This window comes from Suncus etruscus, chromosome 1 (assembly GCF_024139225.1).
Source record: "Suncus etruscus isolate mSunEtr1 chromosome 1, mSunEtr1.pri.cur, whole genome shotgun sequence".
NCBI classification, from domain to species: Eukaryota; Metazoa; Chordata; class Mammalia; order Eulipotyphla; family Soricidae; genus Suncus; species Suncus etruscus.
The window spans coordinates 42,272,238-42,289,009 of NC_064848.1; the positions used below are offsets into that span (position 1 = coordinate 42,272,238).

General features: G+C 39.5%; 1 protein-coding gene across 3 annotated transcripts in view; it reads right to left on the bottom strand.

The window, feature by feature from the left end:
• Positions 1 to 16,772, bottom strand: part of PSIP1 (PC4 and SRSF1 interacting protein 1) — a 58,352-nt gene that overhangs the window by 9,693 nt on the left and 31,887 nt on the right. For all 3 annotated transcript variants that reach the window (XM_049769367.1, XM_049769368.1, XM_049769369.1), the window contains exons 5-8: positions 16,662 to 16,724; positions 10,525 to 10,621; positions 9,339 to 9,414; positions 87 to 312 (exon numbers count right to left, since the gene is read on the bottom strand). In XM_049769367.1, the coding sequence (XP_049625324.1) occupies positions 87 to 312; positions 9,339 to 9,414; positions 10,525 to 10,621; positions 16,662 to 16,724 (462 nt within the window). The remainder of the gene's footprint in view (positions 1 to 86; positions 313 to 9,338; positions 9,415 to 10,524; positions 10,622 to 16,661; positions 16,725 to 16,772) is intronic.

A 16,772-nucleotide genomic window follows, 5' to 3' on the forward strand; every position in this document is an offset into this window, starting at 1 on the left:
ACTCAGTTTTGCCAAGATGTAAAATGATTTACTAGGAAACTACAATGAATCAAAAACACATTTTATTTGCTACTTAAATGGTCTACCTTTTCTCCTTCTTGATCATCATCATCTTCAGAATCAGAGGTTGATGTAACCCCTGTTTTAGCTAAATTTTTCCGTTTTGATTCAACTTCTTTCTTCCCGTCTTTTTTGTCTGGTTCTTTTCTTGGCTTATCTTCTTCCTTTTGACCCTCTTCCTCCTTTTTAGCCTGCTTTTTAGGTTGTTTTTCCTCTTGTCCCTTCTTCTTAGTTTTGTCTTCTTCAATTACCCTATTTTAGAGTATATAGCAAATGTAAAATGAACTCCTGTATCATTAATCTGTTATTAAACTATAATTTTCCCATTCAACTTTTTTGGAAAGCAACTACATTTCTTAAACACATTAAAATGTAAAATACAACATTAGCATTCAACTATAAGAAGATTAAAATTTGTAATTGGCATTGGGGGTGTAGTTCAATAGTAGCAGAGAGCATACTTCATATAAGACAACCCTGGCATTCAATCTAGGCATGAGGGGGAAAAAAAAACCTGAATTATAATAGCATTAATAGAAAAGCCTTTTTCCCCTTTTGTTTTCCAAGTTTTTTGTTACATGATGTAACAATCATGGAAAAAAACTTAAATTGTAATTCTGGCCACACAGCAAAGTATTAAAAAGATATGCAATCCATGTTAAGAGACTTATATTTAAAAAGTAAATGAAGATAGTAGGCAGCTCAGTGAGTTCAGTGTTTCTCAATCTTTTTGACTTTCCTACCTATAAGCCCCCTAACAGAAAAAAGCACTAGTTCAGAGTGCCTGTCCTGAATTAGAAGCATAAGATTGCAGGCTCAACCTCCAGTGCTACCATGTGAGTAAGGTCTGACAGTCATGCTGTATCGTCAGTTGCGAGCAATAGCCATAGCACGGGTATGCATACACCACACTTAGAACAGGGTGCAGCTGAGTAAACAACTTAAAGATGTGCTGTCATCATGGTGAAATGACAAGCATGTATGTGAACACTTTGAAAACTAACATGTGTGCAGTGTGAGAATACAACTAAAAGAGGACAAAGGTGAGCAAGCACCATGGCAGAGTGAGAATCAGCAACAATGAAAGGGGAAAGCAGACAGAGGCAATTTGGCTCAAGTAAAGTGCACAAGAAGTTAAGGGTTTGTTCCCCAATGCATGCATATATGTAAATACTCTATGTGTGTTTATATGTAGAGCTACAAAAAGGAAAGAACGTGATTTTAATTTTGTTAGATTTTTTTGTTTTTTTGGGGGGCCACACCCATTTGGTGCTCAGGGGTTACTCCTGGATAAGCGCTCAGAAATTGCCCCTGGCTTGGGGGGACCATATGAGACATACTGCAGTCCTTCCTTGGCTAGCACTTGCAAGGCAGACACCTTACCTCTAGCGCCACCTCGCCAGCCCCTAATTTTGTTAATTTTTAACACAGATCACTAATAAAACTACGAGTTAAAAAATATTTAATTTATAATTCAAAGTATTTTCTACAAAGTAAAAGACTCCTAACTTTGTGGGGCCAATTAAGTATGATATTAAACACTGCTAAACACTTCATGGTACATTTATTTTATGGTACATATTCAGCTAAAACAATTCTAAAAATATTATTTTAAACTTGGATGAGCAGTATTTCCAATATGTCAATTTCAAACCAATTGATTTCCTATCAATGTTTTCTTGATTCTTAAAGATTAAATTGACAGAGAAAAAAAAATTTTGGGGGCCGGAGAGATAGCATGGAGGTAAGGGATTTGCCTTTCATGCAGGAGGTCATCGGTTCGAATCCCGGCGCCCCATATGGTCCCCCGTGCCTGCCAGGAGCAATTTCTGAGCCTGGAGCCAGGAATAACCCCTGAGCACTGCCGGGTGTGACCCAAAAAACACACCCGGCAGTGCTCAGGGGTTACTCCTGGCTCTATGCTCAGAAATCACTCCTGGCAGGCTCGGGGGATCATATGGGATACCGGGATTCAAACCACCGACCTTCTGTATGTAAAGCAGACACCTTACCTCCATGCTATCTCTCCGGCCCCAAAAAATAATTTAAGAAACTTTGTCAGGACACAGCAGGTAAGGTGTTTCCCTTGCACATGGCTGACCTGGGTTTAATCCCCGGCATCTCATATAGTCCCCATAACCTGTCAGAAATAACTTCTGAGCACAAAGCCTGGAGTAACACCTGAGCATCAGTGGGTGTGGGGCCCGGCCCCCCCCAAAAATAAAACTTTTTGTCTCATAAGTATCACCGAGCATGCCATTATTCAAATCATCTTTTATTTTTAATGGGAGGGGGGAATGAAAGCATATAAAATCACTTAACATCAGCATTTCCATAAATTTATGTGCTCTGATATCTTCTTGGGAGATAGAAAAGATCAAATAAAAAAAGTATTTTATTTCAAAGATTCTTAATAGGTATTTTCCACTATCTCTCCCATATAACTCATTCTTAGAAGAAATCAAATAGCAAAATTCTAAATATTCTTTATGTAAAATTGGTGAAAAGATAAAATTAAAACAAACCAAGTAGACAATGATAATATCATTACCTGAGGAAAAAGTGTGGAAGGGAAAAGGGGGGAAGACATATATAAATAAAATATAAAGAATTTATTTGGGGGGGGGGGTTTGGGCCACACCCAGCATTGCTCAGGGGTTACTCCTGGCTGTCTGCTCAGAAATAGCTCCTGGCAGGCACGGAGGACCATATGGGACACCGGGATTCGAACCAACCACCTTTGGTCCTGGATCGGCTGCTTGCAAGGCAAACGCCGCTATCTCTCCGAGGTCTGTTGGGTCTGTGTGGAGTGATAATAATGCAGGTAGTAAAGGTGCTTTGCTTTGAATAGAGAGCCAACTTAGGTTCCATCCTTAACATTTCATTATGGTTCCCTCCCCCAAAGCACCACCACAGATAATTTCTGGGTTAGGAGCCAGGAGCAGATCATCCCTTGGATCATCATATATGGCCCAAGAAACTAAAAAATAAATGTGAGTATACCCTTTTGGTCACAGTGTAGCAATGTATTCTAACCAATACATCTACACATGTACTAGACAATAGTATGGGTTTTTGTTGTTTTTTGATTTTTGGGTGACACCCTGCTGCACTTGGGTTACTCCTGGCTCTATGCTCAGAAATCGCTCCTGGCTGGCTTGAGGGACCATATGGGATGCCAAAAATCGAATCACCATCTGTCCTGGGTCAGCTGTGTAGAAGGCAATGCCCTACTGTTGTGCTTTCTCTCCAGCCGGTCAACAGTATGTTTTTAAACAAGTGTGTTGTACACAAGTATGCTACAAAGAATGCCATACATCTGTTTTTTTGTTTTGTTTTTTGGTTTTGGGGCCACATCCGCCAGTGCTCAGGGATTGATTCCTCCTGGCTCTGTGTTCAGAAATCGCTCCTGGCAGGCACAGGGGACCATGTGGGGTGCCTGGGTTGGCTGCATGCAAGGCAAAAACCCTACTGCTGTGCAATCTCTCTGGCCCCGCATCTGATATTTTTAAGACTCAAAGAACAAGATTAATATTTCAAGGTTTTCTAAGCAGTATCAATAATAGTGAGTTACCATCAAATATCACTATCTGCTACATATTAAGTCTTACTGCAAATATCCTCTATCACTTTATGTGAAGTTCCACATAGTGACAACTTATTTCCCCTTTTACTGATAACAAATGCAAACTAATCCCCATATTCCCAATCAATACCTTGTAGCAAATATTTACCTAAGGATTTATCAAATAGTTTCAGCTTTTCTAGGCTCTAATCTATCTTGTCATTCTAGGACTCATTATAAGGTAGCTGTCAACAAGTTAGATGTTCTTCTCATAGTTGAAAAGAGCACCAGAGATTATATAGTGGAAATCAGTTACAGAGAACAAAAAAATACTGTAGGCCACTAGCAATTTAGGGTTTTCCGCTGAGTTGGCACAAAGCCAAGAGAAAAAAGCAGTAATAAGATATTGTACTGGGGGCCGGAGAGATAGCATGGAGGTAAGGCGTTTGCCTTTCATGCAGAAGGTCATCAGTTCGAATCCCAGCGTCCCATATGGTCCCCCGTGCCTGCCAGGAGCAATTTCTGAGCATGGAGCCAGGAGTAACCCCTGAGCACTGCCGGGTGTGACCCAAAAACCACAAAAAAAAAAAAAAAAAAAAAAAAAGATATTGTACTGGGACTGGGAAACTGAAAATCCTATTATTATACTAATGGCGTAAACAGGGAAAAACAGTCACAACCTGCAGTAATTTGGAAATTTACAATGAGTTTATAGCTTTGAAGAAGCTTCAAAGAAGTTTTTTTTAAGTTGGTTGGGTTTTGCTTGGGGGTCACACCTGATGGTAGTAGCCAGGGCTTACTCCTCACTCTGCACTCAGGGATCACTCCTGGGAGTTCTGGGAGGACCATACTTATCCGGGGATCAAACTCGAGTGGCCAAATACAATTAAATACCAAGCCCACTTTCAGTCCTGGTTGGCTGTTACTAAATAAATGTGATGGAATTATCTCAAGAGAGGCTGAGGGGATAGGATAGGGAAGGGCAACATTTATGGTGAAGGGAAGGCTTCAACTGCGGAGGGAGTAGGTCATGCTAAAAGGTGATGAAATAGTATGTATAAAACTGTATCAGCAACAGCACTGTAAACCCGGGGATCGGCTCCCAAAGCTGCTAGCAGACTGGCAGGTGGGAGGCAAATGCATGAGGGCATTGGTGGAGGGAAGTAGATAATGGTGAAGGGATCAATATTTACTATTTTATGTCTGAAACTCAATCATGAATAACTGTAATTTTACAGTGCCTAAAAAAAATGTTAAAAGTCTCCATAATGTAAAGATCTTTAAATTCAGAAAAAGACTGGGGTTAACAATCCATTGAGATATAAAAACTGTCAGCTTGTCCTTGAAAATTCAAATGGAGGTGGGAGTACAGGTGCCAACCTGAGTTTCATATCTGTATAGTCCCTTGAGTCCAACAGTAATTTGAGTGCAGATCCAGGAGTAACCTTCCTAAGTAGTCCCCAGAACAAGGGAACAAACACAATTATAGTTGTGAGAGCTAGGCTCAATTCCTGAGACTGAACACCCCTCATGCACTGCTAGACACAAGAATCAAGCCACCAGCGTAATAAAATGACAGACGAATTACTAAAAGTGGCCACAACACTGCCCCACCATCCTGAGCAGTGTTGCATGGGACCCCTAGTTTAAAAAAAAAAAAAGGGGGCTGGAGAGATAGCATGGAGGTAAAGCGTTTGCCTTTCATGCAAGAGGTCATCGGTTCGAATCCCAGCGCCCCATATGGTCCCCTGTGCCTGCCAGGAGCAATTTCTGAGCATGGAGCCAGGAGTAACCCCTGAGCACTGCCGGGTGTGACCCAAAAACCACAAAAAAAAAAAAAAAAAAAAAAAAAAGGATTTTCTGCCTCTTCAGATGTATAAGTGGTCTATTAAAAAGATACTGGAGAGGGGCCAGAGAGATAGCATGGAGGAAAGTGTTTGCCTTTCATGTGGAAGGTCATTGGTTCGAATTCCGGCATCCCATATGGTCCCCTGAACCTGCCAGCAGTGATTTCTGAGCATAGAGCCAGGTGTAACCCCTGAGCGATGCCAGGTGGGACCCAAAAACAAACAAACAAACAAAAAAAGATACTGGGGAAAGATACTAGAGGGTTGGAGATGTGGCTCAGAGGTATACCACTCACCTAGTATATTGTGTCCCTCGGTGTGAACTTGATATCAATTTAAAAAAGAGACTAGATTTATTTTTCCCTAGGAAAACCTCTACACTCAGAACTGGAGTGACAGTACAGCAAGTAGGATGCTTGCCTTGCATGCAACTAAACTCTGGGGGTTCCATATCTGAAATCCCATATGGTCCCAACAGTATGAGCCCAATAGAAAGAATTCCTGAGTGCAGAACCAGTATTAACCCCTAAGCATTCCAGGGATCTGACCAAAAAACAATAAACCTATATACTCAAAGTACCTATAAATAGCTGTAAAAAAAAAAAAAAAGACAAGTTTATCTGGGGAAAGATCTGTAAATGCAACATACTGGAATTAAACACAAATACAACAAACGCAAAGATCTTACTAGTGGTACACAAACCTAAACAGAGATGAGAAAGATCAAAGAATTTTGCCCCTAATAAATGCAGACTGGCAAGGATATTTTCTATTTTCAGCAGTAACTAAACAAACTCAAAATTAGCTGAAAGTGTTAAGAGAAATATACTAGAAAATAATCTCAGAAAAAAACTGAGGCCATCTTAAAGTAATTACCTAAATGAAACCAAGAAAACACCTAAAAGAAAGGGTTCTTTTTTTTTGGCGGGGGGGGGGGGGGCATGGATTTTTCTTTTATTTGGGGGCCACACTCAGTGATGCTCAGGGCTTATTCCTGACTCTTTGCTTAGGAACCACTTCTTCGGGCACTGCTAGAAGAACAAAATGGGACGCCAGGGATAAAATTCATGTCAGCGGCATGCAAGGCAAAGCAAGTTCCTTACCTACTGTACAATCTCTCCATCCCCAAAGAAAGTTCTTAAGACTTTCAGCAGAATTCCAGACCTTAAGTGGCCAGGACTGCCAGTGTCATGTAGCCCACTGAGCTAGTATCAGCCCCACCAAGGGTTCCCTACACCCTAGCAGTCCTGTGTGTGTGACCTATAAAGAGTACCATTAAGCTAATACTGTTTTTAGTTCTAAGTGTACAGACTGCAGTATTATGTTGAACATTAAGTGCTAAACTTTCTACCTAATGACATTTTTTTCTTTTCTTCTTTTTTTTTTTTTGGGGGGGGTTTTTGGGCCACACTCGGCATTGCTCAGGGGTTACTCCTGGCTGTCTGCTCAGAAATAGTTCCTGGCAGGCACGGGGGACCATATGGGACACCGGGATTCGAACCAACCACCTTAGGCCCTGGATCGGCTGCTTGCAAGGCAAACAACGCTGTGCTATTTCTCCAGGCCCCCTAAAGACATTGTTTTTTTGTTTTTTGTTTTTTTTTTTAGTTTTTTGAGCCACACCCGGCGTTGCTCAGGAGTTACTCCTGGCTGTCTGCTCAGAAATAGCTCCTGGAAGGCACGGGGGACCATATGGGACACCGGGATTCGAACCAACCACCTTTGGTCCTGGATCGGCTGCTTGCAAGGCAAACGCCACTGTGCTATCTCTCCGGGCCCCCTAATGACATTCTTAAGACAACTTTGGGAGGAGAAATATTTATCTGGGTTTTGTTTTTTTTTTTTTTTAAAGGGCCACATCAAGCCATGCGGAGAGCTTACTCCTGGCTCTGAGCTCAGAAAATATTAATCCTGCAGGTTTGGAGAACTCCAATACCAAGAATTGAACCCAGGATTAGCTGCATGCAAGGCAGGTATCTTTCTGGCCCCCTTATTTGATAATTTACAAAACTAAAACCAAATTTTCCTAATTTTTTAATTTACCAGTAGCAATTAGACAATAGTAACTTTTTGCTACTAATTTTTAAATAGTCCATATTTGTGATAAAAGCTGTTTAAACATTATTTTGCATTATTCTACATGCAAAATATTTCAAACCAACAGCATCCTAATAGTAGTATTTCCTATTAAGGTATTTGATCCAAATATCAATTCCATAAAGAACACTACTGAATATCCTTTGTATTCCTGAAACACAGAGCTGGAACCAGATATTACAGGGGATAAATTCGTGCAGCTAATCCAGATTCAAACTCCACCCAAACACCCCTGGGGTGACACCAGTTAATTGCTAGCAAAGCAGGGTCTAAGCAGCATTGTATTCTCCAGTTCCTGCACTGACCGCTAGACCAAGATGGCCAAAATTGCCAACAGGAGCAGTCAGGCCTCTGGGGCACCGTTTGAACGGGGGTTCCCCTGCTTCCAAAAAAAATTAGTGATCAAGTACATGCTTTACATGCAGAAAGCCCACAAATTCAATCCCAGGTGCTGTGTAGTATCCTAAACATTGAGCTGGGTGTGACAGGCCCCCAAAATAAAAGCAATAGCTACAAAGTTTGTCCTCTTTGTCTAAATAGATAACCCACGTGAAGTTTCTACCCTGAAATGCTAACATATAAGATACATACACAAAATACATACATGAAGAAAAAACCCAGTTAATAACTGAAGTTTTTCTAAAATGACTTAAAAAATTCGGGACCAGAGTCCGGTGCGGAGAGTCGCTCATCTTGGGAACCAGGCCGCGGCCCGAAAGGCGGCCGCCCTCTCGCATCACATGTTCATAGGGCACCTGGCGCTAAACCATTCGTAGATAACCTGCTTCTGGGTCAGTTTCAAACGTAGCACAGCAACTCTCCCGCTGCGATCTATTGAAAGTCAGCCCTCGACACAAGGGTTTGTAAATAAAAATTTTAAAAAAGATTTAAAATTTAGATTTTAACACTACTTTCATATAAAAATCATTTTTGGAGCCGGAGCAATAGCACAGCAGTAGGATATTTGTCTCGCACACGGCTGCCCAGGACAGAGCTGGGTTTGATTCCCGGCATCCCATATGACCAACACCCTCCCCCCAGCCAGGAGTAACCCCTAAGTGTTACTGGGTGTGGCCCAAAAACTAAAAAAAAATCATTTTGAAGAAACTAATAAAGTTTTGTAGTTATCAATTCAAAGATCCTGTTTAGAGCAGGAGAGATGGTCCAAAGTACTGAGAACAAACCCAGGTTCTATCCCCAGCACTATCAGGAATTAACTCCCATGCACAGAGTGTGTGCAACAGTTAGAAGTAGCCCCCCCCCCCAAAAAAAAAAAAAAAAACACTTAGAATTTCTTTCAGCAAACTATTTTGACGAATTTCCCTATTATTAATTTTACTAACATCAAAGTATTCTTTATATCCCGATACCAATAAATTTAGTAATCATCAGATGTTTTATTTCCTATTTTTACTTACTGTTAGAACAATTTCTATTTTTTTTTTATTTTTATTTTTTTGGTTTTTGGGCCACACCCAGCAGTGCTCAGGAGTTACTCCTGGCTGTCTGCTCAGAAATAGCTCCTGGCAGGCACGGGGGACCATATGGGACACGGGGATTCGAACCAACCACCTTTGGTCCTGGATCGGCTGCTTGCAAAGCAAACGCCGCTGTGCTATCTCTCCGGGCCCTGTTAGAACTATTTCTTAAAGACTTCATTTATGCTTAATAAAATGAATATCCTAAGTGAAAGTGAAAAATATGCAGACATTATATATTTAAAGTCAAATAACTCATTATATAACTAATTTAATTAAAAACAAACTTACATGTCACTCTCTGAAGCACAGGGCTGTTTTACCATCTTGGGTCTACCTCTTGGTTTTGGAATCTTGACTTCTGTAGCTAATATTTATACAGGAAAAAAAATCAATTAACTACCAGTTTTCCCTTAAAGATGAAAATCTCACAAAAATTACAGGTAGCATATAATTTACTAATTATAAACCACTTTTTATAACAGATACAATTATTTATTTTAAATATTCCCCAAATGAGTCAAATTGAAAGAGTATAAAACTTTTGAAAGTTTAAATCAACAGTGATTATCAAATTACTATTGCTAAACAGGTATAAAAATAACTAAGTCATTGTCAAAGTCAAATTGACCAAAGTCAGCTTTACAAATGTAAGACTCATGATAATCATATGTATTAGTACATATATCTGTAGCTTCAAAAATTTTTGTCAGAACTAATTCAACTTTTGGATATCATTTATCCTATTCCTTTTTCATTTGGAATCCTAATATTAAGTAGAAAAAATGATTTTTGGTTAATATTTTTGTGTGTGTGTTTTTTGTTTGTTTGTTTGTTTTTTGGGTCACACCCGGCATTGCTCAGGGGTTACTCCTGGCTCAATGCTCAGAAATTGCTCCTGGCAGGCACGGGGGACCATATGGGACAACGGGATTCGAACTAATGACCTTCTACATGAAAGGCAAACGCCTTACCTCCATGCTATCTCTCCGGCCCCAGATTTTTGGTTAATATTTTTAACTTTATTAGAAGCAGCTCCTTCCAACTTATTTCACTCTTGCCAGGTTAGGAAATTTAAGATGGCAGTAGTAAACATAACTGCATATTTTAAATAGCCAAATAAATGCAATAAATAAAAGACTAACAATTTTAGATACTTCAGTGATATTTCTCAATATTTCATTATAACTCCATGTAAAATAAGCCCATCATTCATGGAATTTACACTTCACCGTAATGTCATTTGGTATTATTTAAGATAAACATTATAAGGATAAAAACAGCACAAGAAATTCTAATCAATTATTTCAAGTTTAAATACTTTATGATACAGAACAGAAACCTTATTTATCTTCTTGGGCATATAAAACTAATTGCCTAGCTACTTATTAACCTATGTCCTGAGGCATGAGATGAGACACTTAAATGGATTGGAATATTAATCACAAGCCAGAGATCTGAACATTAATAATCCTACCTGCAGGTCGTCCTCTTTTAGGACTCACTTTTAGATTAACAGACGATGCTGCTGTTGTCACTACGCCTGCCTCCTCGGTTTCTACTTGTTTTTCTGCCTGAATCACAAAGATTTAATTAACTTATTTAGCAAAAAGTAGTTATTCCAAGTTTAATTCAATGGCAGAAACATGCCACTCTAAATTCACTAAAAGCATAACTTCTACATAAACTTCACTGTCAACCATTGACTGATCATAGAGCAACATCAAACTCAATTTGTAATTCGAATGAACATGTGTAAAATCCAAAAATAAAAATGGAGATGAAGATTATAGTTAAAAACACTAGGCTTTAATGTAGCCAACCCCAGTTTGATCCCTGGAGTACAGCAGGGTTTACTCCTAAGCAGAGCTGCAAGTAGTCCCAGAACAATGTCATGAAGCCCAAATCTGCCACCCCAATAAAATATTTTTTAATAGCAAAATTTTCAGCCAAGTTATTTGTAAAAAATAAAGCTGGTAGTCTTGGAGTAAAATGATGACTATAGTGTAACATAATTACACTGTACCCCACAAACTGCTTACAAGTATACTTTCAATATATCTCAAAGTGTTAACTGAATATGGCTTATATTACATTGTTACTCTAATATTAGAGAAGGCAACAAAATAAGTTGTGGATATTCCCTATTTTTGTTAATGTTATTTTTCTTTTGGTTTTTTTTTGGGGGGGGGCCCACACCCACTTGATGCTCAGGGGTTACTCCTGGCTAAGCGCTCAGAAATTGCTCCTGGCTTGAGGGGGACCATATGGGACGCCAGGGATTGAACCGCCAGGGATTGAACCGCGGTCCTTCCTTGGCTAGCGCTTGCAAGGCAGACACCTTACCTCTAGCGCCACCTCACCAGCCCCAGGAAATGTTATTTTTCATTTGAGATTCACTGTTTTCTAGTTATCTTGTGATCCTTTGTAAATTATAATGCTCCCTTGAGACAATAGCCCCACCCCTAAAAAAGACACAACAGCCAAATAAAAATCAGTTTTGTTGATCCAAACACTAAAATAGAAAAAATGAGGTTAAAAACTACCGATTAGAAAAGAAATGTGACATAAGTAATCATAATTTAAAAGGGAAGAAACAATAAAGAACTAAGAGGGAGATTTACTATGAACCCAAATTTAGAATCCAGCAAAACTGTACCAAGAAAAACTGAAAATCTCTTTTTCAATCAAATTTGCAAGCTCTTAAGAAATTTCTATTCTTGGTTTGTTTCTTTGGGGTGAGAGGCACACCTGGTGATGCTCCGGAGTTACTCTGGGGTTACTCCTGTCTGTGCTCAGAAATCACTCCTGGCAGGCTCAGGGGACATATGGGATGCCGGGAATAGAATCAAGGTCCATCCAGATTTGGCCACATGCAAGGCAAACGCCCTACCGCTGCTGTGTTATCATTCCGGCCCAAGAAATTTCTATTTTTTACTGAGATATTCATACTGATTAATGAGCAATAAACTGTTAACACCCTTCTAAAGTAATGTTTGCTTTGTTTTGTTGTTTGTGTTTTTAGCCACACCCAGTGAAACTCAGGGGTTAGTCCTGGCTATGCGCTCAGAAATCACTCCTGGCTTGGGGGACCATATGGGATGCCAGGGCGCAGGCAAGGTAGAAGCCTTACTGCTTGCACCACTGCTCCAGCCCCTAAAGTAATTTTTATATGTTATCAGCAGCACAGCATGCAAATCTGATTCAGAAATTCCACTAATATTCTTTTGTTTTTGTGGTACCAGAGATGAACGACAGTCATGTAATGACTGTAATAATTTTGTAATAATGAATGACAGTCTACATACAGCAGACCCAGGTTTGATCCTTGATACCACAGGAGTGGTGATATGACATGAGTGAGTCCTGAGCATGGACTCAGGAATAAGATCTTTGAGAATCATTGAGTGTGGCTCCAGATCTCCTCCTCCCTCAAAAAATTCGTATTTTTTTTTGCTTTTATACTCTTACATAATACAAAAAATGAAGTATTTTTCCTGTTAAGACAATTTTTATAGTCTCCATTCTGTCACCCCACATATCCTTACGTACGTTTATGTTCTTTTCAAACCTTTTCTTGCAAATAAAGTGTCTCAGTCTATTTTTCTACTTAACTATCTCTCTTAGAAATACTAAACCCGGGGTCAGAGAGATAGCATGGAGGTAAGGTGTTTGTTTGCTTTGCATGCAGAAGGACTTTGGTTCAGCATCCCGACATCCCATATGGTCCTGAGCCTACCAGGAGCAATTTCTGAGCGTAGAGCCCGGAGTAACTCACCCACCCACCGCACCCCCAAAAAAACTAACCCCCTGCTAAAGTGTCACTACCTGCAAAAGGAAGCACGCACCAGATGTGGCTTTTGGCTTTCCTGGTGCAGTGCCTAATTTTTCCTCCCAAGAAATAACTGCCAGAAGACCTGTTTGGAGAACTCAATCATTGATCATTGTGTGGATCACTGGCGATATTTCTTGTCATACTTCTTACATGGTAGTGACTTAACATTTTCCCCTCAATTCGTTTCTGCTATAAACAGAAATTTGGCCTTAGCTATCCTGCCTGCAATCATTAAAGGAATTTCAGTACCAAAGCCCGCCAAAAGCTCCCCGCTGGCTAGTTTATTTGTGACTCTTACTTCTAGTATAACCTGGCGCCAGCAGCTTGTTTTTTCTGAGTCTAGCTCTATGATGATAAACAATTATTTCCGTCCCCCAAAAAATCTGTTTTCCCGGCAACTACATAAACATCATAAATATCTCTGTCTCTCTCCTCCTGGTTTCTTGAAAAACCTGCTTTTTGCTAAACCAAAAACATCTTCAGCTCAAGTTTCACATTACCTCTAGCAGGGCTCTTTCTCACCTACCTCAGGTAGTTATTTGATATGTAGATTCTAGGGTGTGGTATCATTGTGTTGCCCCTCCTGGCTATCCTCTGCTCTTTGTTTTCCCTGAAGACACCTTGCATACCAGAGTTAGTGCTTAAAATTGTCACCAGCTGACCAATAAAATTTGTCTCTTGTCCCATGGACATGAGTCCCCATACAATGCATTTTGTGTGGTCCCATTTATTTTCATATTTCATATTCATCCGCTTCGTGTTTCCCGCTTTCTCCCCATAAAGACTCCCCATAAAGGTTCTCAAGCCCTACGAAGGTTTTGCTTAGGGATGCAAACACATCCACAGCACTAAAGCATTTTCTCTTTATCCTCTAAAAAATCTTCAAAAGCTGGGCTAGAGCAATAGCACAGTGGGTAGGACATTTGCTTTGCAAACCCCAGCATCGCATAGGGTCCCTGAGCCTACCAGGTGTGATTTCTGAAGGCAGAACCAGGAATAATCCCCAGCACCTCCAGGTATGGCCCCAAAACAAACCTAAACAAAATTTCAGAAGCATGTTAACTATAGATTAAACATTCAACTGTCCTTTTCTGATTTTAAAGGATCCTGGTAAAGGGGCACACAGTACACTAGGTTTGAGTCTCTGAACACCATAGTCGCTTTAGCCCCACCAGGAGTGATCCCTGAGCACAAAGCCAGGAGTAAGCCCTGAGAACCAGTAGGTGTGACCTAAAACAAAGTCTCTTGATAGAACTCAATTATTAACTCCTTTACTGGACATCCTCTCTAGCTTAAAAGTATATACAACTTTACATTCTTAAAATTCCTCCCCTGTTTAGCTTGCTGTCTTGGGAGATTTTTCCTGGCAGTTAAATTTTACCCATAATTTTGCAAAGCAATCTTACCACAATTGTAATTCCTCAAAATTCTGGTTTCTCTATTCTCCCAAGTGATTTTTCTCATTCATTTTACTATTTCTATATCAGTGACCAAATCTTTTATTTTTACTATTTTCCTCTCTAGCATTTCATTTTTTTCCTTTCTATATTTTTGTTTCTTACGATCTAATCTAGTCATCTACGTCACTACCATAGAATCACCCTAGATTCCTTTCCACTCCCTTTAAAACCCACTCCTAATAAAATTCCTGCTTACCTATACTACCAAAAAACACCTGCTATGAGGTTCTTTCTTCCTGTCTTTCCAAACTCATGCAGACTTGTTTAAAAAAAAAGACTCAAACAGGGAAGGGTTAAGCAAAAGGGGGGGGGAGCGGAGAGATAGCATGGAGGTAAGGCATTTGCCTTACATGCCGAAGGATGGAGGTTCGATTCCCAGCATCCCATATGGTCTCCCAAGCGATTTCTGAGCATAGAGCCAGGAGTTGAACCCTGAGCACTGGCAGGTATGACCCAAAAAAAAAGGCAAAAGATTTTAAAAAAATATTACCCCAGTATGGTACACTCAGGGATCAAACCCAGATTTCTTTCATTCAAAACATATGTTCTAGCCCTCTTATGCTATCTCTCCACAGCCCTGGAATTCCTTTAATAAAACTGAGATCACAGAATGCAAATATTGACCTATTCTATTTCAGATGTAGAATTTAGAATCAAGAAAGTTATGATGACTGCCACTAATGAGTCCCCATCTGGAGCCTCGTGTTGTTTTTCAGAAATTACACTTTGTTTTATTGGGTTTGGGTTTATGTGGGGGGAGGGGAGACACACCAGCTGTGCTCAGGGCTTATTCCAAGTAGACATCAGGGGACCATAGGGGCTGTCGTAGATCAAACTCTTTGTACTGTGAACCAGGTTAGCTGTATTCTTTCCTAACATCGAATTTTTAAAAACTCCTAGATTTTCTTTGCCTGGATGAGTAAGGCTAAAATTCTGAAGGAATTTGTGAACTGATCTCAGTGCCAAATCCCCCATTTATTCACACTGCTTTAAACCAGTGTTTCTCACCTTTTCTTTCTAACCATGGCCCTTTTCTGACCTTCTTTTCCTTCCAATGCCAAACAGTTTGGACCTGAGTCTTGGGCCAAAACCTCCCTTTTACGTCATTTCCTGGAGGCACACAGGGAGCTAAGTCACCTCCAGATGACTCATTTAAGCAAAGATAAAATATGAAAGATTCAATAGCTCTCCATTGTGTTTTTAAGTCAAATTCTTCATGTCAATAATAGGACTTTGAATACCCTTATCTTGTAAACTATGGTCTGTTACCTGAAAAGTAAGGTCAATTTTTTGTTCTTTTTTTTTTTTTTTTTGGGGGGGGGGTCACACCTGGCAGCACTCAGGGGTTACTCCTGGCTCTATGCTCAGAAATCGCTCCTGGCAGGCTCAGGGTAACATATGGGATGCCCAGATTTGAACCACAGTCCTTCTGCATCTAAGGCAAATGCCTTACCGCTGTGCTATTTCTCCGGCCCCAAATTTTCTGTTCTTATATACATTATTCAAACTGCCTGACCTCCATCCTCCTATTTTTAAAATTCTGCAAAACTAATAGTCCATTTTCTCCACACACATCTCAAAGGAGATAATATCACTTTTCCTATTTTGCTTCCTCATGAGACAATCAATTCTTAACATATTCTTTGTTGTCTGTCATTTCTAACAGTCTGGAACATAAATTAAGACAAAAGATGTGATGAACTAAACATTACAGAAATACAATTATAAGACTACCATGAACCTAAACCCAAACACTCAAACACTGACTTTTAAGCCAGAAACAATATTTAACTAAAGTACACTAAGATTAGTTTCTTCTCATCACAGTACATCAAAATAACATTCTAGAAAAATTCTGTTCTACTAGGATTAGGAATATTTTACATGTGTTTATTTAATCCTATCAACTAATGTCTGTTCAGCACCATTCCTTTTAGAACTTAAGTTAGAGTTATTAAAAAGGAGTAAAAAGGGTAGCATTTCCTGAGACATTCAACTTAATTTTTTAACTTGTTCATTTTATTTTTTTCTTTAATAATATATTTAAACACCATAACTTACAAACATGTTTGTAGTTGGATTTCAGTCACAAAAAAGAACATCCCCTTCACCAGTGCAACATTCCCACCAGCAACATATCACTCAGAAAATTTACAGTTTTCACTAAATAACTTACCTTTTAAAAATATAAATGATTTAAAGTGAAAGGACACAGTAAAAGGTACCTTTCAAATTATAAGTAACTATTATTGTTACTTTCTCAATTTAACTAAAACAATCATTCGTTTAGGATCCCTTGTGGTTAAGCAGAAAAATTACCTTTCTCTTTCTCCCTCTTCTAGCAGCTTTGGGAGTGGTTATGTCAATTGCTTTACTCACATCCTGAAATAAAAATACAGATGAAACTAAATAATTTATGCTAAGATAGAA